This window comes from Vipera berus (genome assembly GCF_964194415.1).
Source record: "Vipera berus genome assembly, chromosome: 6".
Classification (NCBI taxonomy): Eukaryota; Metazoa; Chordata; class Lepidosauria; order Squamata; family Viperidae; genus Vipera; species Vipera berus.
This window is the reverse complement of record NC_138208.1, coordinates 54,878,411-54,900,018: the sequence shown is the minus strand read 5'-3', so window position 1 is coordinate 54,900,018 and position 21,608 is coordinate 54,878,411. Positions and strand designations below refer to the sequence as shown.

At 40.1% G+C, this 21,608-nt stretch overlaps 2 protein-coding genes across 3 annotated transcripts in view; both read left to right on the top strand.

Moving 5' to 3' along the window:
* Positions 1 to 19,281, top strand: part of CEP83 (centrosomal protein 83) — a 31,349-nt gene extending 12,068 nt beyond the window's left edge. For both annotated transcript variants that reach the window (XM_081331867.1, XM_081331866.1), the window contains 9 exons: positions 4,890 to 5,004; positions 6,655 to 6,799; positions 9,553 to 9,702; positions 11,637 to 11,712; positions 13,919 to 14,076; positions 16,154 to 16,283; positions 16,721 to 16,824; positions 17,645 to 17,822; positions 18,436 to 19,281. In XM_081331867.1, the coding sequence (XP_081187993.1) occupies positions 4,890 to 5,004; positions 6,655 to 6,799; positions 9,553 to 9,702; positions 11,637 to 11,712; positions 13,919 to 14,076; positions 16,154 to 16,283; positions 16,721 to 16,824; positions 17,645 to 17,822; positions 18,436 to 18,621 (1,242 nt within the window). In that variant the 3' untranslated portion in view covers positions 18,622 to 19,281. The remainder of the gene's footprint in view (positions 1 to 4,889; positions 5,005 to 6,654; positions 6,800 to 9,552; positions 9,703 to 11,636; positions 11,713 to 13,918; positions 14,077 to 16,153; positions 16,284 to 16,720; positions 16,825 to 17,644; positions 17,823 to 18,435) is intronic.
* FGD6 (FYVE, RhoGEF and PH domain containing 6) overlaps positions 1 to 21,608 on the top strand; it is a 377,558-nt gene that overhangs the window by 306,029 nt on the left and 49,921 nt on the right. The gene's annotated exons all lie outside the window — the stretch shown is intronic.

Here is a 21,608-nt window from a genome sequence, read left to right as displayed (position 1 = left end):
TCCTTTCTCTGAAGGCTAGCATTTAGAAAAATCTGTTCTTAGATTTCTTGATTAGCTCGACTCTCTGATGTAAATTTTCATACAGTAATTTGCCTTGTCAGTATTGGTGGGAGCATTAATTAATCAATTAAAGTATTATTTATTGCTCGATTGTTTGTCTGGTATTAATCTGTTTATTTAAGTGTTGAGAAGGTGTTCTTGTCATGTACCTTCTATGATGAACTGTTTTGTAGCACAGCTACTTATATCAAAGAAATATCATTTTATTAGCAGTCAAGAGGTAGCCAATTACTGTATTTTTCGGACCATAAGACGCACCGGACCACAAGACGCACCCAGTTTTTAGAGCAGGAAAACAAGAAAAAAAATTCTTTCTCCTTCTCTCTCTCTCCCTCTCTCTTTCTCTCCCTCCCTCTCCCATTGTCCCTTCCTTCCCTCCCTCTTTGTCCTTCCCTCTCTGCATTAGAGCGGCCCTGCAGCTCGGCTTTCTCTTGCAGAAAGCAAGCTGAAACGGAGTGAGGGAGATTGCCAGAAATGCGAATCGGCCGATCTCACGCTCCTGCAAACTCCCTCGCTCGGTTTCAGCTTCCCTTGCTACAAGAGAAAGCAAGCTGAAACGGAGTGAGGGAGATTTCCAGAAATGCGAATCGGCCGATCTCGCGCTCCTGCAAACTCCCTCGCTCGGTTTCAGCTTCCCTTGCTACAAGAGAAAGCAAGCTGAAACGAGGCAGATTGCAGCAGCGCGAGATCAGCCGATTCGCATTCCTGGCAATCTCCTCACTCCGTTTCAGCCTGCTTTCTCTTGTAGCAAGGGAAGCTGAAACCGAGCGAGGGATAGTGCAGGAGCGTGAGATCGGCGTTTCTCAGCACGTGCCGATTCGTGCTCCACTTGCAGAGGTTGGGGCTGGCCATACGGATCACCTTCGGACCATAAGACGCACCCTCGTTTTCCCTCCCCACTTTTGGGGAAAAAAAGTGCATCTTATGGTCCGAAAAATACGGTAGATAATGTCAAATTTATCTGCAAAGGTATAAAAGCTTTTATTTTTAATGGTGGGCCTTTAATGATAATTAAAAGTTTATGAAGAGACATACTAAATCTTTATAATATATAATAGTGTTCTCTATTGATAATGTAGCTGCCATTTTTATGGAAAAAAACGATAGCCAAAATTAAAACATGCTTCATTTTTTTGAACTTCCACCCAATAGCATGTGTTAAATGGGTTTCAAGAGCATTCCTTGCTACTTAATTGTCACCAACATGTAATTATTGTACAGTGTACAGAAAAGCTTAAACTATAGAATGTCTCAGTTCAGACTGTAATTGCCTTTTGGATTTAAATTTTCTATTGAAAGCTAGTTTTGTGCTGTTTTTTTTAATGAGGCGGGAGGATAAATACATTTAGCTTTCAAATTGTGTTAAATTGCAAAGCAGCATGTCGTAATTTCTTTTCTCAAGATAGCTGTATTCAGTGCCTGCAGAGTATCAAGAAAATGGAGGAGGGCAATAATCTCAGTGAAGAGCATCACTGGGCAAGATTTAACTGTAATTAAGATTAGCATTTTTCTAATACGAAGATGCATGTTATTGAGTCGACAGATTGCATTTTTAGGCATAAAGCAAAGAGCAAACTGGCTGTGGCAGAGGCAGCTTACTGTTGCTCACAGAATGCTTTAGAATGTTTTGCTTTCTGAACTTCACAAGCAACCTGCGTTTACAAAAGTTGCAGTATCCCATATCCCATTATTGCTATTTGTGACCTTACCTGATTATTTACCACAAGCAAAATCAATGGGGAGGCTGGCAGGGAAGGTCATAAGGTACCCACATAAATCTCTCTCACAATCAAACCCAACCCCAGCCCCTCTGCACTTGTTTCGTGCCTTGCTGGCCACCCCCCACACATCTTCCCTCATCCATCGGCAACCACCTGAAGTCCCCTTACCCCATACATCCCGCACTACTCCCACGCTCATGTGCACTCTTTTCCCTGCCATTCATGTACCCTCCTCCACTTGGTAGTGGCCACACCAAGGCACTTCACTTTCCTGCTTCTCTCACATTCTCCCCCACCTTGCAGCAGCCATTTCTCTGCCTACTGGCTTGACGGTTAGCCTTCCACCTCTTGATGGCTTCCCCAGTAACTTTGATTGTTAGAAGGCAGCAGGAAGTTGCGAGGAGATGCTCACTTAAGGAACGACAATCCTTGTTTAACGAAGGGCAATGAGGACTGCAGAGATTGCCTCTCTTGAGCATTGCAGTCACATGAAATTACATTTTACAACTATATAGCTTTAGTGATGGAAATTGCCATCCCAATTTTAACTTGAGCACTACTTGTACATTTTAATTTACTGTAAATAATTTACTGCAATAGGCTGAGCATATATTCTAGTGACACCCATTGCAGAAAGGAATTCATCAGTATAAAGTTACATAATGAGCAAAAACTTATCTATTGACGTGAGAGCTAACATTAATTGAATTCAGTTCACAGAGCCATGTCCTTTTAAAACAGAGCAACAGGGAAAGGGAAGACGGGTTGGGGTGTGATAGATTAGGGTGTATATATTTTGTACTAGGTGGAAATGAGAGTTTAATGAAAGTTTTGTTAAGGGGAGGAGGGAGATAGTCAAGAATAAACAAATTCAGTAGTGATGGGCAGGAGACAAAATACTAAAAGTAAGGCAGGCTATTTTAGGAGGAAGAGAATATGAAAGTTTAGAGGAAAGAGGAAGTTTTAGGGGAAAGAGGAAATGAAAATTAACAACCAGCCAGGGTTAACACTAGGATTAATACCCAACCAACAGTTAAGCAATAAACAGTACTCCAATCAAGGAATTGCCAACTCAGATAAACAATCAAATAGTGAACAACAGTCTAATCAAGGAACTACAAGAACACAACATTCCCACCAACACCAACAGAGCATGTGAAACTGTGGCTTATTTGTGGGGTCCTTGGTGCTCTCTCAGCTTGGTTGTGTTTTTTTGCAAACATTTTATTCATCATCACAATATAAACTATATTGTTTATTTATAAATTACATTTATAAAAAAGTGCCCAACTCATTTAGGATAGCATACAGATTAAAAATTAAACTCTAGAATAAAATTGTTGAGGATATTCTGTAAACCAGGCAAAGTAGATATTAATAGGATTTTACTCTGGGGCACATATCCCACTTAACCGTGGGGAAAAATCCAGTTCTTCAAGGCCCATTTAAAGGACAGTAAAGTTAGAGGGACGCGGTGGCTCAGTGGGTTAGGACGCTGAGCTTGTCGATCGGAAGGTCGGCAGTTTGGCGGGTCGAATCCCGAGTGCTGCGTAACAGAGTGAGCGCCTGTTACTCTTCCCAGCTTCTGCCAACCTAGCAGTTCGAAAGCACGTAAAAATGCAAGTAGAAAAATAGGGACCACTCCGGTGGGAAGGTAACAGCGTTCCGTGCGCCTTTGGCGTCTAGTCATGCCGGCCACATGACCACGGAGATGTCCTCGGACAAGCGCTGGCTCTTCGGCTTTGAAACGGAGATGAGCACCGGCCGCTAGAGTCGGAAACGACTAGCACGCATGTGCGGGGGAACCTTTACCTTTACCTTTACCTTAAAGTTAGAGTAGCTTAAACCTCAGGGAGATACATAGTCCAGAGAGCAGGCACTGCAGTCGAGATGGCACATCTTCTACCTCCCATTACACGACACTACTTTAAAAAAGGAACCTAAAGCACACCCACTCTGTCAGATCCAGCCATGTGGGCAGAGACAAAAGGAGATAAGAGTTTTTGTATTAGTGCATCAGCATCAATCCTAAGGAAGATGAGGAGGCATGAGACTCATCCATTGGGAGAACCCCGTATGTATTAGGGAGCCTCTATTAAGAGTCATTAGGTGGGACGTTTTATGTGTGTAATTTAGCCTGAGGGATAAGCTAAGAATACTGGTATTGGGAAAGAAGGATGTCCCAGCATGTTGCTCCACAAGCATGACTTCTTTTTAAAATTTGTTTATATTTAACGCAAAGATATGAAAAAGCTTGTAAGCACTTTTTAGTCACCTACCCTTTCTAATATACATATAGGTTGTCCTTGGGTTACAACCAATTGTGTAGAGACCATTCAAAGTTATGACAACATTGAATAAATGGTACTTACTATGGGTTTTCCAGCTATGGTATACCTTCCTGTCTTTCCCATACACCCTTTTGGCACCCGTGGTACTCCCGTGGTCCTTACCTGGGATTCCCACTTAAGGATCTACACATCTTAGGGTTATATCCGCAACTGAAAGAGCTGTGACTGGCACCACTAGGCAATGTGGTCACTAGATATCACACTTCATGACCATACTGCTTAGCATTGGCAATCCCAGTCCCAATTGCTTTCATAATCCAAGGACTGCCTATTAAAAAAATGAAGAAAAAATTCCCTAGTATTAAATTAAGAAGCATTGAGCAATATCAATGTAGGACTGGTCATTTTTGCACTAAAGTAACAAGGTATGAGAAATCAGAAAAGGAATCTAGTTGTAGCTAAAAGCCAGGAAAGAAAAATAAAGTACAAGATTTAGAAAATCTTTTTAGGGAAGAGTTTGAAGTGGATACCACTTGAGAAAAGATTTGGCTCTTAACAAAGCCTACAAAGCCTTATTTGACAATAATACCTCCTGCAAAACATTTTATAAGAGTAGAGGAGTGCAAATATTATTTCAGGCTTTTCGCTAAAACTGGGTTATCTTTCTAAAGCAGGAAGCTCAGAAGAACAGTGGTAGTGTTTGTGAGCCTTGCCAGTGAGATATTAATCTTACCATTTTACAACCATTGCAAAAAAGACAATTTTGCAATATGTTTTTTATCAAAACTAAAATTGATTATACATTCTTTTTCTATAGATTGAAGAACTGAAGCATTCACAAAAGATAGAAATAACAAACATTAAGCTGGAGACAGCAAGAACAAAGAGTGAGATAGAAAGAGAAAGGAACAAAATTCAAAGTGCACTGGATGGTAAAATATTAGTATTTCAGTTATTTGATATACCAACAGAAATGTTACATTGGGTGAGATATCATACAGGTGGTCCTTGTTTAATGGCTGCCTTGGAGAGCGATCATCCGCTGTTGCGATGGTGATGAAAAAGTAACTTCGCAACTAATGCCAGCATTTACAATCTTTGCAGCATCTGTCTGGTTCAGCTCTCCCAGGTAAACCAAACGTGAAACTCGACTAGATGAGCTAATTCTACTATATCGTAAGGCTATATATTAACAGAATATTGCAAGTCTGAAAATCCAAACTTTCTGCCACCACTTTTTAATTGCTTGATCCATTAGGGCAGCTCCTTCCTTCCTTTCTCTGACAGTTAAACTCCTTCCTTTCTTGTCTGATTGTTTGCTAGGTAGCATTTCTTTCCCTCATTCCCCGAGGTCGTCCTTATATTCTATCAACATTCAGTCATATTTTGCTTTACTGTTAGTTAGCCCTCATCCTGTGCCTGACTCATTCCCACCCCACAGAGCAGAGAGATTGCTTAAACGAGGGATCTGTTCTCGAGCTGCTTTTCTCTGTAATGCAGTGTATCCCTAAAAAAATGCTAGCAGCAAGTTAACAAACTGGACTTCTAAAGGCTTTTGTTTGCTCCTAAGCAGCCCTTGCTAATTATCCCAGTGCTGGGGTGATCATTCCAAATCGGGGAGGGGCGGGGGGAGGAGAGGGCTATGTAATATTTGCCCTTTAACCTGGTTTGAGTCAAGTTCTGGAAACCTTCCCCACTGTCTGGGATCACATGGCTGTTTGAGGTTGTTTCATTCTGATGCTATACAGGGAAGGCTAAAATAAAATTGCTAAGCACAGTTGAGGTCACTTGCTTTTTACTTTAGTGACTGCCTCGTTTTATGACTCAGTTGATAGTCTAGTTGTGGTTGTTAAATGAAGAATACCTGATAACAATAACAGTCACTGAACATTTGATGACTGCTAAAATGCACTTTGTGTATTTTGGAGCAGGTATAAGTAAGCTGGTGCCTACCATTGCGGCATTAAGCATATTGCTTGGTGCACAGTAGGCTCACTATGCTAATTTTGAAATGCTTAGATTGTTTTTATTAAAAGGAAGCTGGCATATTGCAGAGCATGGCTGACCGAAACAGCATTATCCAGCAATAGCTTAGTACCACAAAAGGCTTCTTAGAAAATAAAAGGCAGGGAGGAGGATTATGTTCATTATTTTTTATATATATTTGTTAATTTGACTATTGGTGATAATGAGCTTGACTCTATCTAATTATCCAAATATTACCCTTACTTTTAGCTCTGTGCTCATAGAGATAAATGTAGTAATTTTGGGGGTGGGTTAATAAAGTAACTCCTAGATGAGGAAATGTCTGCTTGGTTTGAAAATATTTCTTGTACATTTCCACTGTGATATTTCTCTAATATTTGTGATATTTTGTTTTTAGGTAAGAGGTATATTTGTATATTTCCTCTAAGTTGTGTGATATGAAACAGTGCAAGCCTGTATTGTATTTGGAAAAAAAAAATGACCCAAAGTGTTACTGGCTGCCTGGTTAGGATTCATAGGAGTCAATTCTATTTTCTCACTGTCTGCAGCATAATTGAGATTATAGAACAATAACTTTTTTAAACATATAATAACAGGATTACATTCAGATAACGAAATACTTAAGACAACTCTTGAGCGGCAGAAAGCGCTTTCAGTAGAAAAAGATCGTGAATTAGTACGTAAAGTACAAGCTGCCAAAAACGAAGGCTTCCAAAAAATTGCAGCATTACAGGAGGAAAAGTATGTACACTTTGTTTGTTCCAGCTTTTTTAAAAATAAAAACTGCAATGTCTGCCCTTGATTCTCTTTGATTATAATTCATTGCGCATCCTGTCCTGGCTACAAAATTGATGTTATTTCAACTGCTGTTGACATTTCTGTACCTCTTTTTGATATCTCGTTTTTTGTTTCCATGCCCTTTTCATTGCCAAAAATTTGTTTGCTTACATCAGTGTCATCCATGAGGAAGTACAGTATATTCAGTTTTTGCTGTACTCCTAGGGCTTTGCCAGTAAGACAGGGGTGTCAAACTCAGTTTCACTGAGGGCCGCATTAGCATTGTGGTTGCTCTCGGGAGGCCAGGGTGGTGTGGGCAGGGCCTACGGGGTGGGCATGGCTGGAGTGGGTGTGGCCTACGGGTTGGGCATGGCCAGCTCTACATCATTCGTGTCAAGGGTGCCCGTGGGAGCCTGGGCAGGAGTGGGACAGATCTGGGGGTCTCTGGCAGAAGGAGATGTGACCGGGGCAAGTGCCAAGGCATGGTCCACTGGAGGAGCCTCACTATTCCTCTCAGGCCATGTGCAGGGGGGGGGAGCAGGGGGCGGGCTGGACAGTGGCAAGTCAAATGCCCAGCCCTCAAGCACCTGTGGCACTAAGCCCAGCCCCACTTCCCCAAGGGAGCGCCCAGCTGCACTTACCTCCTCCTCCTCAAGGCTGCTGCTGCTGTGCTTGCTCTCCTTAGCCAGGTTGCTCATGATGGGTAGCCCACTCCCTCTCCATGTGAGGAGACCTGGCTTTGTATCCAAAGCTTCCTTAGCAATAGGATGGGAGACCCCCCAGGATAGGCCAGGAGGAGGGGGCAAGGGGATGGTGAAAGGGCAGCAGGGCAGGTCTAAGGCAGGTCTTCCCTCAGACCCTCCCTTTTCCTTCCTTCCTTCCTTCCTTCCTTCCTTCCTTCCTTCCTTCCTTCCTTCCTTCCTTCCTTCCTTCCTTCCTTCCTTCCTTCCTTCCTTCCTTCCTTCCTTCCTTCCTTCCTGAACAGAGTGGTGGGAAAATATTTGAGATAAGGGAGGGAGAAAAACAGGCAAGAAACACAGCTGGGGAGGTGTCACCCTTCGTGAGGAATGAAGAAATGCACCATTGCCTGGAAATGGCCAGCACATAGCCCTCGCCTACTTCACATATCTGGCTTAGTGGGCTCTGGGGGAGGGGATACCATGAGCAGTGTGAGAGTCAACATTACTTGTGCAATGCTGCCCAGCCCCCAGCCTGCCTGGTTTCAGCAGGCAGCAAGGCGCTCTCCTCACAGTGCCAAGAGGCTGAGCCAGGTGGCAGAAATCTGAAAATTAGCATGATGACGCCCAGCCCCCAGCCTGCCTGGTTTTGGCAGGCAGCAAGGCGCTTTCCTCAGTGTGCCAAGAGGCTGAGCCGGGCAGCGCAAATCCAAAAAGAAGCACGATGACCCCCAGTCTGCCCGGTTTCACCAGGCAGCAAGGCGCGCTCCTCAGAGCGCCGAGAGGCTGAGCCAGGCGGCACGAATCTGAAAAGAAGCACGACGATGCCCAGCCCCCACCTGCCCGTATTTGGCAGGCAGCAGGGCGCTCTTAGTGCGCCAAGACGCTGAGCCAGGCGGTGCAAATCCAAAAAGAAGCGCGGCGACGCCCAGCTTGCCCGGTTTCAGCAGGCAGCAGGGCACTTTCTTCACAGCACCAAGATGCTGAGCTGAATCCAAAAAAGAAGCACGATGTCGCCCAGCCCCCAGCCTGCCTGGTTTCGGCAGGCAGTGGGGCGCTCTCCTCACAGCTCCCAGAGGCTGAGCCAGGCGGTGTGAAGCTTGCCAGCTTTGCACCTTGCTCCCTGCTGAAACTAGGCAGGCTGGGGGCTAGGCAGCATTGCACTTCTCATCAGATTCGCGCCAACCGGCTATGCTCTGCGCTGTGAGGAGAGCACCCCGCTGCCTGCTGAAACAGGGTAGGCTGGGAGCTAGGCGGCATCGCACGTCTTTTTGGATTCGCACCACCCAGCTCAGCCTCTCGGCGCTGTGAGGAGAGCGCCCCGCTGCCTGCTGAAACCCCTCCCCCGGAGCCCATGAAGCCAGATATGTGAACTAGGCGAGTGCCTTTTGCTGGCCACTTCCAAGTGATGGTGCATTTCTTCATTCCTCACAAAGGATGACACCTCCCCAGCATGCGCCCAGGGGGCGGGGCCGACGTGGCAGGGGCTGGTCCCTCACTGTTTCCAGATGGCCTTGTGCAGCTAAGACTGAATGTGTTTCAGCATAGATGGTCACCAAGGCAGCGGGGGCCATTCCCTCACTGTTTTCAGGATGGGTTTGTGGGCCACATAAAACCACTTCGCGGGCCAGATCCAGCCCGTGGGGCTTGTGTTTGACATGTCTGCAGTAAGAGATTGTCTGATATTACAGAACGTGTATATATATACTTTAGTGTGATAGTGTGATCCTGCTATGACAGTCAGATTAGTGTAGTGGTGAAGGCATCAGCCTAGAAACTCAGAGACTGATAGTTCTAGTCCCATCTCAGGGCAAAGCCAGTTGGGTGACCTTGGGCCAGTCCCTCTCACTCAGCCCTAGAAAGGAGGCAATGGCAAACTACTTCAGGAAAACGTTGCCAAGAAAACTGCAGGGACTTGTCCAAGAAGTCACCAGGAGTCAATGCTGACTTGAAGGGCCCCCCCCCCGCCCCTTAATCTGCCCTATTAAGCATAATCATATCATTTAAACAACCTCTTTTACAGCTATCCCTATATTTCAGGTTAGAACTTGAAACTAAATTAACTGAACTAGAGAAAACCAGAATGGAGCAAGATGCTCAGAGGCAATCAGAGAAAGATCAGTATGAAGAAAAGATTTCTGCTATGCGCTTGGAAGACGAGTCCACCAAAAGGGAAATCCAAAATCTTAGGTAAGGTGTACTATGTAAGGATTTAATGTATTTAAAAAGTTCTTAGAACCTAACAATTTAGTTACAGAAGGTGGATATTAAAGCAAGCACTGTTTCCAATAAAGATAAAGCAGAATTACTACTACTACTACTACTACTACTAATCCTATTTGTTTGTAAAGCACTTTACTAATTTGTTAAGAATAAAAGTTTCTTTGCAGCACTTTCTTGTACAGATATGTGCTATCCATGTCTGTGACAGTTTTATTCCTCCAGCCTTATTATTTTAGTTTAAACAAAATTTATTAAAATGTATTTTAGGGTTGAAAATTAATTGAAAAATCCATTTTCTATTAGGAAAATGAACACAAGAAAAAAAACAAAGATGGGAACAAAAGCAGAAAAACCAATAAGATAGCCTTTTATTGCTGTTTTACAATGTCAGAAAATGTTTAAATTTCTCTCCCTTACATCTTCATCACGTCTTCCTTGGCTACCAGATCACTTAGTGTTTAATATCCAGGGATTAATGTATAATTTGGCCTTACTTTAGTACTTATGCAATAGTAATGCTTTCCTGACTAAAGCCTTTGCTGCTTCTTTATTATAATGATGTAGTATTTCCCAATGTCAGCATTTTGCAAGATTTATGTTTCATGGAATTAATTTCTTGAAATTCAACAGTTAACGGATGCTTTGTTCCAAGATTTTTCTGTATCCCAAACTTCCAGCTTGAATTAATCCTTAGCCCTTGATTAAGATAATCATTGCTTTCTGCAGCACTCGGTGTGGCATTTAATGCCCAATTAAGAATTAAAGAGAAGTTTGAATCATTCAGAATATTTAAATACTTCAATTCTGTTACATTCAACGACTGTTCGAAGTTACAGTGGCACTGGACAAGTGGTACTTACAACCGGTCCCTGAAATTAAGGCAGATGCAACTCCCCGTAGTCACGTGATCAAAATTGGGTGCTTGGCAGTCTGCCTACATTATGATGTTTCAGGTCTTGGCACCCACCTGTCTTCCCTCATATCCCTGCCATTTGGGGCACTCTGCACAGCGGCCCTACACAGCAGTACTCCTCAGTGGCACTATTGGGGCTGAAGTAGAGGCCCAGAGTGCTCGACAATCTCAGCCAGCTGTCATTGCCCTCAGGCCTCAGTGTCAGCCCCAGTGCTGCTGCAGAGTGTTGCCTCAAGCACCCTAGTACCAAAACATAAAACCCTCACTGCCCTGTGCGCCACAAGTACTGCCACACCCAACAGGCGTTAGCTATCTTCCTCCTGCTGCTTGCAGCCTGGCCCTGTATGAAGCAGCTTCGGGCCAAGTCAAGCCTTCTTCCCAAGGCCACTCATGCCATTTTCCAAATAGCACATCATGAGAATGAAGCGAGCTATTGGGAGATATATAGGTGGGAGTAGTTCATGATGAGGTGGTGGTTCGGAAACCCATTAGAAAGTGTTTGAGACCTGAAGCATTGTGAGAATGGCACGCTTGCTGTTCTCCAAATAGCACACCCCATTCTTGGTCTCAGAAGCTTGCGAAAGGCTTTCCGAATCATCGCTAAAACAGGGCAGGCTATTTGAAGATAGGCAGGTGGGATGGATTCAAGAGGAGGCAGCCTATTACCTTATCAAGGCTCAGGGCTAGGAATGGCTTGAATCAGGGTCGGTCCTTGCCTAACAGGGTCGGGATTTGGCTAGGTTTGCTGTCACTAAGCAATCGTGAGGTCATGTGATATTTCCCCTAGCAACCAGTTAATGCTTGTAAGCCACTTAGATTTCACTTCCAGGTGAGATGGATAGCATATAGGTTGTATGAATGAATGAACAAACAGCATTGCTTAGCCATGGAAATTCCAGAACCAGTTATCATTGTAACTCAAGGACTATGTGGGTAGTCTATGTTTTTAAGAAAATATTTTGCAGTTCTGCTTTGTATTGACTTGTAGGGTAAAGATTCAAGAACGAGTTACTGCTTCTGAGGAACTAGAAAAAGAGAAAAGTGAAAATGCAAATCTAAAGCAGGTAAGAAGTTAGTTTACATTCTTTCATCTATTATAATTTGTAGCAGTTCACGTGATAGTTTTATTCCATATTTTGGGTTGTTGTTGTTTTTTTTGTTTTGATTGCCGTCTTCCATTTCCAAAAAAAAAAAAAAGACTTCCTGATACAAATCACTTCAAAAATCATCTGAATAATATACAAGAATCTGTTTTTATTTGCTCATAGTATTTGGAGTTAGGAAGAATGACACCATTTAAAATTTTCATTTTCCTTTTTTTTACATGTCCATCATACATGAGAAATTTGGTATTGCAATGTATTTATTTATTCATTAAATTTATATTCTGCCCAGCTCACTCCGAAAAGCGAGTTTAGTATATTATCTTACAACTGTTTGTGATAAACACCAGCAGCTCCATTAATGCATCTTTAACTTGTTCTTATAAAACCGTAGTCACGAATGACTATGCCATTGATTCTTTCTATTCTATCAAGTTTTCATTCTCATTTGTAATCTCTAATTCTGTATCTTGGTCTTGGAGGTTTCTAGCATTGGAATGAGCCCTTCTTACAAACTTTTTTTAACACAATTGCCATGTATTTCCATTAACCACTTCCAATATTGGCCTTATTTGTTGTATTATTCCTTATTTTATTGCACTTGGCATGTTTTTTATTATTATAATTTCTTTGACTGTTAAGAGATGGACAGCATACAAGTTTAAAAAATGATTTGATTTTCTGAAACATCTACACCTTTTTGATCTGGTTGGTGCCATCATTTGTCAGCTTTCCTTCAGAGACTAGTTTAAAAGTCCCTGTGCCACTTTTTTGATGTCACGAGCAGAGCTTTAAAGATAACAAGCAGCATGTTAAATTGCACCTGAAATATATTTGAAGCCAATGTATCTCATGTAGCTATGGTGTTGCACGGGTGAGGTTTGGAGCACCACAAAATGCATGCCTCGCCTCATTTAGAACCAGTTTAAACTTCCAAATATTCTTCAAGGGAAGACCCATCTAGAGCAGAGGTCCCCAACCTTTTGGGCACCAGGGACTGGTTCCGTGGAGAAAGGTTTTTCCACGGACCAGAAAGTGCGCGGTTTTGTGTGCTGCCTGCATCCCACGGATGGGGCTTTGCTTATTTGTGCGGACTGGTTGCTGGCATGCCACAGACCGGTACCAGTCCACGCACCGGGGGTTGGGGACCCCTGATCTAGAGTGCTTTGGTGTGAGACTGCTAGGTTTTCTGGCCATTATAAGACTGCTGGGTCAGATGGGCTGGGATTTTACAGCAAAACAACTGGCACACAGCACAAATCTGTGCAAAGCCCTCTCTGAATATATCTACCACCTTTTTTTTTTAGCATAAGTCATGAATCTATGAGGACTCTTAAATTATGCAACTATGTATAAGGAATGCTCCATATTGTTTCCCTTTTTCATATTGGTTTCTGGAGGAAGGAAGTCAGGATTCTCCTCCCACCATCTTCTCTACTAATTTCCCCATTTTTGCTTCCCTCATCACTAATTCTCTTGTTCCTATTTGCTTTCTCATTCTCTTGGTCTGGTTGCGAGCTTTAAACTTTTGTGTGAGGCAAAAAAAGTTACTGTTAACCATTTTTCAGTTACCATTGCAGCAACCCTATAGTCATGTGATCGAAATTCAGATGCTTAACAACTGACTCATATTTGTGACAGCTGCAGTGTGCTGGGATCACGTGATCCCCTTTTGTGACTTTCTGACAGGTAAAGCCAATGGGGAAAGCCAGATTCACTTAACAACTGTGTTACTCATTTAACAATTGCAGTGACTCACTTAAGTACTGTGGCAAGAAAGATTGTAAAATGGGGCAAAATTAACTGTCTCACTTAGCAACAAAAAATTGGGACTCAATTGTGATTGTAAGTCGAGGACTACCTGTAGTTTCTTAATTTTTTTATATCTAATTGATTACCCTTATGAAACAGTGTAAATTTTTAACATTGAACTATTCATTTAATGTTAAGTGTTCAGAATCCCTGATCAAACAGATATTTCTCTCATATGTTAAAATGTGTTCAGTTGAATCCCCCCCAAACACCTTTTTTCTGAGATAAAGTACATATTTCAAAGTAGCAGGTTTGTGTGTTAGTGGGTACATTGGGGATCATAAATACCATGCTTATTCCTTCTCTAGAATTTGATAAATGAAATTGATTACTTCACAAGGTGTTTCCATTGCAGCAATTGCATGATGTGCAGCTTCGAGTGGCTTCCCTTTCACAGTCAGAGAATGATTTACTGGATTCCAATCAGAAACTCAAAGAAATGCTGGAGATATTAAAATATGAATGTCGGAACGCACGAAGTCAAGCAGAAAGAGCTCAGGCAGATTCAGAGAAGTATGATTTCACTCTTAGTGCAATGCTATTATTGCATTTATTGCAACCAAAAATTGGATGACATGAAGAGTAAATTGTCCTAGGCATCTAGTATAGGTTCATCTATCTATAACAGAATTTTCTCTGAGAGATTTAGAATATGGAGTTATCTATCATTTTTCCAGTCCATAAAAGCTCAAGCAAATCTGTATCCTTGTTTCACTTCTGTTTAATTTTTTAAAAATAAATATCACAATAAGTCATTTCAACATACATTTTACACATACACCCAGAGGATTGTTGCCGAGAAACATTCTGCTTTATGCAAAACAAGTGGCCTTTCCAGGAGTCCCATAAAGCTCAGAAGACAACTGGGAATCCTGGTAGAATATGGTGTGGTAAAACATTTGGACATATCATAAAATTATGTCCTTTGTTGAGAGATCAAAGACACGTTGTTAACATATAAATAGGAATGTGATTGATTGGGTTCCATGTTTTACATTTTAGGATAGTGTTTTTTCTGCTTCTAGGAAAGCTGCCCAAATTGTGCAGAGAAGTGTTCCATCAGTCTAACATTTAAAGAAATCCAAATAATATTAATACACAAGAATCTTAAATTATTGGAAGTTAAGTTCAAAATAATCTTTGTGGAGCCTAGCTATTTGAAGTGGGGTTTTTTAGCTTTGTCTCTTTAGTGTTTGTCTAGTCCAAATCTTTAAATCCAGTGCTTTCTTATCTTGCTGTAGTTCTAATGTCTGTGTATGACTGGAGACAAGCGAAGGTCATAATATTTATCTGTACTCTATTTTTGGCTATGATTATTTTTTTCTCAATTGATGTAGCCTCCCAACACTGAAGAATACATATCAATACTCTTGGACTTGAAGTTTTGTCAGTGAAACTAAGATCCTTTGGACTCTTTGCTACCTGGGCTTCTGGCAGACCAGAACTCTTCTTAAATGGTGGACCTAAAATATCAAAATGATTTAACCATTTAGGGTCAGCCAAATTGAAATTCAGAGCATTTTAGCCTAGCTTTCTGCAGAAACAAATTCTAAGTGGTTCTTGATGGGAAAATAGAGCAAAATTGATGTGCACTGCTCCTGTGTCCCTTCTTTCTCAGATTGGCCTATTTGTCAGCCTGCCCAGTGATTTCAGCACATTTCTTGCTCATAGTTACGGCTGGTCCATATAGCTTGTTATGACTCAGGTGGTCAAGGCAAGGCAAGTTCTTTACTTCTCTTGAGAGGGGTTAAACAAACAGCCCTCCACCGACCAGTAAGGCAGAGCTCCCTAACCTTTTGGGCACCAGGGACTAGTTCCGTGGAGAGAGGTTTTTCTGCGGACCGGAGGGTACATGGTTTTGTGTGCTGCCTGCATCCCACAGATGGAGCTTTGCTTATTTGTGCAGACCAGTTGCTGGCATGCTGCGGCCCGGTACTGGTCCATGGACCGGGGGTTGGAGACCCCTGCAGTAAGGCTCCAAATCCACAAGGCAAAAGTCCAAGCATAAGATAAATGGTAATCCTCAAGGCAACGACAAGGTACAAAACAAAGGCAGTTCTGAAGCTAAAGTAAAGTAAAGGGCAAAAGCAGTTTTCAAAGCTAGGGCAAGACAAACATGGAAGGCTTTCTGGAAACCTAGAGGCGGGTGTGTGTGCTGGATTTCAGGGAGAAAGGAGGTTTTCAAAAAGACAGGGATTCCTTTCAAGATGTGCTCTTTAAATCCCACTTGAAAGCAACACTCATGGGAATGGTTTCACAGAGACCTTTCTCTATAGCTGGATACAGTTTATTATAGCTTAAAGGAATGTTTAAAGTTTTACTGAAGCAAATTTTTAAAGTTTTCTGAAGCATAAATTCAGTTTCTCAGCATGAAACCCTTCACAGATTGTCTTTTTGATCTGTGTTTATATTGTATAATAATAAGAAACATGCTTTATAGGATTGTCTGGAATTCCTGGGCATATTTTGTATTCTTAATATTTTCAGGTAGCAAACAAGGATTGAAGTCATGTCTGTGGATTTATAATATTCACTTCTGTGAAGAAGTAGAATTGATTTATAAAATAACCACTGTTTGTTTCTTTTTTAGGAATTTGGAAGATAAACAGGTAAAGTGGCTAGAAGAAAAACATAAACTTACTCAGCACATCAGAGAGATAGAAGACAAGTATAAAGTAGCAAAAGAGAAAATGTATCGAGCATCGGTTGTTCAGAAAAAGGCAGGTCTCATATTTGCATAATTCTGAAAGCTCTTCTGTCTTAGCTCAGTCAAAGTTTTGTGCCATACTGTAACTAAAAGACGATCCTAACCTGTAAATAACATAATGACATAACTATTTCTATTACCAAAGTTTCTTTTAAGTTTTGTGAAGCTGAGAAGCCATAATGTGTGAGTTAATATAAACATAAACAGATAAACATAAATAATAAACATAAACGTAAACATGATGTTAATTTTAATTGTGCTAATGTGGCCTTTTTCATATGAGTTACTTTCAAAAGAACAAGAGTTGATTCACTTATTACTATTTCTCCTAATGAATGTTTATGATTAGGGAAGTTTTTGGTCAGTCTGCAACTCCAATGAATGAGTTACATATTTAAAAGTGGAAGTCAACCTTAAAAAATATAAATATGTATATTGTATTAATTACAGAGAAAGACACTTAATGACAACAAGCAAAAGAAATTACTGAACAAAATTGAGCTCTTAGAAGCTAAGAGAGAAGAACTAGAAACACAAAACCAAGTGTTAAACAGGTATAACTTTATGTTGATTCTGAATTCCATAATGTTTCATATTGTTGCTGTTAAAAACATTTTAGGTGCAATCTTTGCTGTCTTAATCAGGCTCATTACATTCATTTTTGAATTTCTGAAAAAAAACAACAGAAAGTTGTATGCATATACATATGCTTCGTTCCTAGCAGTACTGTTACTGTGAAACTATACTATCAGAAAGTGTTTTAGAAATATAAAAAATGCTTCTAACTAAAAGACCACATTTTCAATTGGAAACAGTCATTTCTAGTTGAAAATAAGCTGTTTCAATCTCTTGGAACTTTCTAAAGAAGTTTAAGCTCTGCAGGAAGCATTTTGAGGTTAACAAAACAATATCAAACTTCAGACGTTTCTACTTGCCTTCAACCAGTCCATTTCAGGCTCCAAATATTTTTATTTGGGGAATCACCAATAGGGGGTATCAAAATGTTATACTTTGAAGTGATTGTTTTATTGGGAATACGTAAAGGAAGCAACATTCAATTTTAAAATCTTGTGTTGGATTTGTCCATGAGCATTTAATTATTTATTTGAGAGCTGATTGGTGTAGTGGTTAGGGTATCAAGCTAGAAACCAGAAAATATAAACCAGGAGATATAATTATATTATTATAAATTTTAGTCTTGCCTTAGGCATGAAAGCTGGCTAGGTGACTTTAGGCCACAGTGTCAGATTTGGATAACAATTCGTATCGCAACCAGTCAACTCTTGGTTGATTTAAAAAAACGCTGGACCCTGTGCTTCTAGGAAAACATTAGTAAGAAAAGAATTTTTATTTAGTTATTTATATTTGTTATAGGCAACATATTCCTTTTGAAGAACACCTCCGCCTTCAGAAGAGGCTGAAAGATCTGCAACGGAGACATAATGAGTTCCGCAGACTGATCCTTTTTCCCAACACCCCAATACTGAATCCAGTTAACTTATTATCTTCATCTTTGATTCCTGGACCAGAATTACCCTTCCCTCTCCTTCAGGTATGTAATATTCCCATATGACAGAGTAGGTAATAGTGCTTTGAAAAGCATAAAAAATAAAATTCATATTTTTCTAGTTTTCAATAATAAAGATTGATGAAACAGTACAGTAGTATTAAAGAGAAGTGAGAATTTTATTTGTAATCATGCATTCAACTTGTTTGGCAGCTCAGGTTCTGCTGTTTCCAAAATGTTTTACCATATTGAACCAAAAATTATAAACAAAACCTAACCTTAATTATGCAGAAAAGTAGTAATACCATTTCTTTAATTATATTGATTTTGGTTAAAATTATACAATTTCTTTATAATTATTTTTACAGTGAAGGTTACCTAAACGTTTAGTTAAGCTATGTAATACTCTCCTAATTCCTTTGCCTGCAGGAAAGTCCCTATAAACCAATATAATAAACATCTTGATTGTGTCCATTCTATTAAAATATTGTGTTTGTTTTGTTTTTTGCTTATATAACTGAATATCTTAAAATCAGAACATAAAATTGAAAGCCAGAACTAGTAGCCTGATTCTTCCACAGTTGTATAATATCTTTAAAAATGAAGGTGCCAAATAAAGTGTGACATTCCTTCCCCCATCTCTTTACCTCTTATGAAGGAGGAGCAACATCAAAGAGAACTTTCACTGCTTCGCAAACGCTTGGAAGAACTAGAGACCACACAGAGAAACCAATTGCGAGAACTTGGTGCTTCTGCTGAACAACCTCAGTCAGAAATAAGTTCTGAATCAGACACAAATAAATTTGTAGAACAATGTGATCTGTCATCTGGAGATGCGAAATAAACCAGTAAACACTTTTTGTCTTTTGCCAAAAATTCATCTACAAGTGCCGTGAAATAGGTAAAAACTCTGTTTTCCATCATTTGTATTATTTTTAATATTTTTTTAAAAAATATAATTAAAATATTTGGAAAATAATTTCCTAATTTTAAACTCTAAGAATCATTGCACTGTAACATTTTTCTAATAATCCTTTTCTCAAATTTTTAATAGTTTGATTCTCTGAAAAGAAAAGAGTCCCTTTTATATTCAGGTTGCTATATAAAGTTTCCATTTTTTGTTATTTACAAAGCTGGACTTTTGTAATCTTAAAATACTGAGAAAATCGAAAACAACATTGTTTAAGCTCTGTTATCCTTATATGAATTTTATCCACAATGTTACCTTTGAAAAATATTTTACTATCTGCACTTTAATATATTATGAAATATCAAGAAAAATAATCACATTTTAAGTGAATATGAATATTGCTTTACCTTCATGCAAAGAAGTTTTTCTGTTTGTTTCAGATTGAAGTTTTGTTAACTAATCAAATCTAATTAAATATATTTTTGTAAAATCTTATCTTCTCTGTGTTTTATTTAATTATTTAATAGCCATAAAAAGCATAATTTCAAGTTTAGTGCATTGTTTTTATTCTACAGTTCCTTAACTTCTCATAAGCTAGGCTAGGAAACACAACTGTTTCTAAAGTATTTTATTAATTCATTTTGAGCAGCTTCCAGTCAGTAAATAAAGCCCCTAAGCTAAATGGATAAATCATCTCACGAGTAAAAAAAACCAACAACCTGCAGCTCAGATTCTGCCACTTCTTCAGGGGTTTGATGACAGAATGGAATTATTACACTGTCCAACAAATTTAAGTGGTTCTGCTAATCTTACTATTTTTTAAGATTGATATATAGGTGAAGACTATTTTCACTGCCAACTTAGTTCATAGGTATTCAAGTGACTAAATTTGTAAATTAATCAGAATAGTTATAAAGTTAGTTGATAGTGAAACATCTGCTAAATAACAATTCTGAATGGCTCTTGAACTGACATATCACTGAAACTCAGCTAAATGAGGAGTTAGGACTCATCTCTCCAGCTCTACCCAATGGGCTAATTTAATAAGAAAACAGTGTGAGAGGAGCAGTTCATGTGTTGCTACCATTGACTTTTCTTGAGCTAGCTGTAATGGTCTTAGATATATTTATAGCATTTATTTATAACATGTACATGGCCACCCAACTGGGTAGCATACAAAAGAGAGCATCAACTGCAACCACAAGAAAGATAATGCAACTAAAACAATAACATGGAAATCAGACCAAAATTTATTAGAATTCCTCCAACTGCGATTCCACTCATTCTGATTCAAGGTCTGGAAAAGAGCCATGTACAGGTAGTCCCCGACTCACAGCCATTCGTTTAAGGACCATTCGAAGTTATGATGACACTGGAAAAAGTGACTTATGACCATTTTTCACTTGACCATTATAGCATCCCCATGGTCATGTGATCAAAATTCAGATGCTTGGCAACTGACTCATATTTATGACAGTTGCAGTGTCCTGGGGTGATGTGATCACCTTTTGTGACCTGACAAATTCAATGGGGAAGCAGATTCACTTAACAACTATTACTAACTTAATAATTGCAGTGATTCATTAACTGACAAAGTCATAAAATGGGGCATTTTGGCCTCAATTAAGTCTAGGGCTATCTGTATTGACTGCCTTCCTAAACGCCTGCAGTTAGAGCCAGCTATATTTTATTTATTTAGAGAAGTTAAATATTGTGCTTACAAACAATAAAACACAATATAGAGAAAATAAAATAAAATAATGAACAACCCTCACACACCCCTTCCATGACAAAATACAGTCAGATAAGCCATTTGATGGGTCCCATCCCACTCCTCAGGACCACTGGCAAAACCAAGTCTTCAGGGCCTTAAGAAAGAGTGTCAAGGGTGGGGGGGGGGGCAGTCCAATTTCTAAAGGAAATTATTCTGAAGGATATTCCAAAGAGATGGAGCTCCATGTGGGATAGTACATTGCAAAAAGCAAGTCCCACCACATGTTGACTTTTTTAAAATTGGGATACATCACTCCTAAATAACTGAAGATTTTGTATTCCGTATAATGATTTTGGACAAGTTCTAATTGGCATTTTACCCAATGAATTCATTGCAGCACATATAGAATTAGGCATTCTGTTCATATGAAACTAGTAATGAGCAGAAATGGTTTCCACTCCGGTGGTTTTAAGTTCAGACACCGCTAGTCCCCTGGCTCCTGCCACCCAGCAGTTTGAAAGCATGAAATATTGTGAGTAGATAAATGGATACCACTTTAGTAGGGAAAACCTTCCTGTATTTGTGTGTGCAGCGATCGGAAGCTGGCACTGGACCTGACCAGACAATAGGCAAGGGGAGACACTCAGAGGAGCCTGGAAGAGCCAGCAACCCGCGCACTGCTAGTCAGCTGGTGTAAGCTAGTTCGTCCCCTCCGGTGCACTAAGGGCAGACATGCGAATGCCAAACAGAATGAACTAGCAATTTAGGCTATCAGGATTGCATTGTGTGTACCATCTATAGCTTTCCCCGACACTGTATGCCATACATTAAATAAATAAATCTATAATAGGCTTAATGATGGACATTAAGCTGAACATATAGTCATACACAACTGATGCTACTGGAAATATACGTAAAACCAGATTCAGAGTATTTGTACAGGTTTATAATCGCCCCAAAAAGGTGGTTTGGAATGTTCCTCAAGCCTCAGATATTACTGGATTCCTAAGTGAGGGCTGAATTTGCCCAATTAAACCGTGACGCTTATGTTCAGTCATGAGCTATCCACCTTGATCCCAACATTGTAGGATTATCCTTGAAAAGGTGAATGGATGAAGCTATTGTGCAATTTGGCGTGTAGATAATTCAAGATATAGGAACTAAAAATTTGTGATGTACCAGGCAGAATTGATAGTAGTATTAATTT